Source organism: Chiloscyllium plagiosum, unplaced genomic scaffold, assembly GCF_004010195.1.
Source record: "Chiloscyllium plagiosum isolate BGI_BamShark_2017 unplaced genomic scaffold, ASM401019v2 scaf_15380, whole genome shotgun sequence".
NCBI lineage: Eukaryota > Metazoa > Chordata > Chondrichthyes > Orectolobiformes > Hemiscylliidae > Chiloscyllium > Chiloscyllium plagiosum.
In genome coordinates, this window is record NW_025208018.1 from 2,657 (window position 1) to 4,096 (window position 1,440).

Sequence of the window (1,440 nt, forward strand, 5' to 3'; positions counted from 1 at the left end):
CCACGTCGGGGGGGAAATTGTGGTCCTTGAAGAAGGAGGCCATCTGTGTTGTGCGTTTTTGGAACTGGTCCTCTTGGGAGCAGATGCGGCGGAGTCGAAGGAATTGGGAGAATGGGTTGGCGTTTTTACAGGGGGCAGGATGGGAGGTGTAGTCCAGGTAGCTGTGGGAGTCGGTTGGTTTGTAGTAGATGTCCGTGTTGATTCGGTCGCCTGAGATAGAAACAGAAAGGTCTAGGAAGGGGAGGGAGGAGTCCGAGACTGTTGACCTCTCCGCCTCCATCCTACTCCGACCTATCACCCTCACCTTGACCTCTTTCCACCTATCACATTTCCAACGCCCCTCCTCCAAGTCCCTCCTCCCTACCTTTTATCTTCTCCTGCTGAACACTCTCTGCTCATTCCTGAAGAAGGGCCTGTGCCCGAAACGTCGAATCTCCTGTTCCCTGGATGCTGCCTGACCTGCTGTGCTGTTCCAGCAAGAAAGTTTCAACTGAGCAACGAGGGAGCTAATCAAAATGGTGGATCGTGTTCATATTATGGTGAGTGGGCAGGTAACTGGAGCTGAGGTCACGGAAAGATCAGCCATGATCTTATTGACCAGCCAGACCGCCCACTCCTGCTCCTACCTCTCCCCAGTTATGATCTTTTTTATTGATTCGTCTACAGGGAACACTTAGATTCCTCTGTGTCCTCGCACTCTGCGGTCTTTCTCTATTTAAATAATATGCTGTACTTTGGAATATCCTGACGTTATGAAAGACACTGTGAAAATTGAAGTCTTTCTGCAAATGACAGTTAATGAAGTTATTACATTGTGTAAGGATCCATATAAATATAGATTTATCACCAGAGGGTGGAATGTCAGAGTTTGCAGCTACAAGCTGAGGTCCAATTTGCTACAACTTCCCTTCTCTCTGGATGTAGTAATCAAAGAACAGACACAAAAATAATACAAAATGTATGTTATCGTAGAGGACTGTGTCAAATACAGTTCCCATTTCTGTTTCAGGCCGAATTAACGTTTTGTGCGGGCGATATCATCAGTGTCTGGGGAGAGCTGGATGAAGATGGATTTTATTACGTAGGTTCATCAAGAACAAATATTTCAAATAAGCCAAAAGGTGCCACTTTTTTATTGAACTGAAAAAGGAAATTACCTTCATCATGCGGAAATCTTATGTATTTCAAATGGTGTATGAACAGTTGCTTGCTGCTTTTCTTCATGTTAACATCTTTCAAATGTGAATCACATTGGGACAACAAAGTTGATTTGAAATGAGGGACAGAAAACACAGAAAAAATAATTCATATAATTTCCTCTTCAATTTCCATTGACTCCTTAATAAGTCAAAGAACAAAGAAAATTTACATCCCAGGAACGGGCCCTCTCCAAAGCGTCCACATCCATTTGGTCATGTGTGGGGGGGGGGGGGGTGGGGG

General features: G+C 44.8%; 1 protein-coding gene across 1 annotated transcript in view; it reads left to right on the forward strand.

Annotated features, from left to right (window-relative positions):
- Positions 1-1,440, forward strand: part of LOC122546660 (RIMS-binding protein 2-like) — a gene marked incomplete at both ends in the record, with an annotated part of 13,323 nt that overhangs the window by 2,026 nt on the left and 9,857 nt on the right. The window contains one exon of the mRNA XM_043685326.1: positions 1,010-1,081. Coding sequence (XP_043541261.1) covers positions 1,010-1,081 — 72 coding nt within the window. The remainder of the gene's footprint in view (positions 1-1,009; positions 1,082-1,440) is intronic.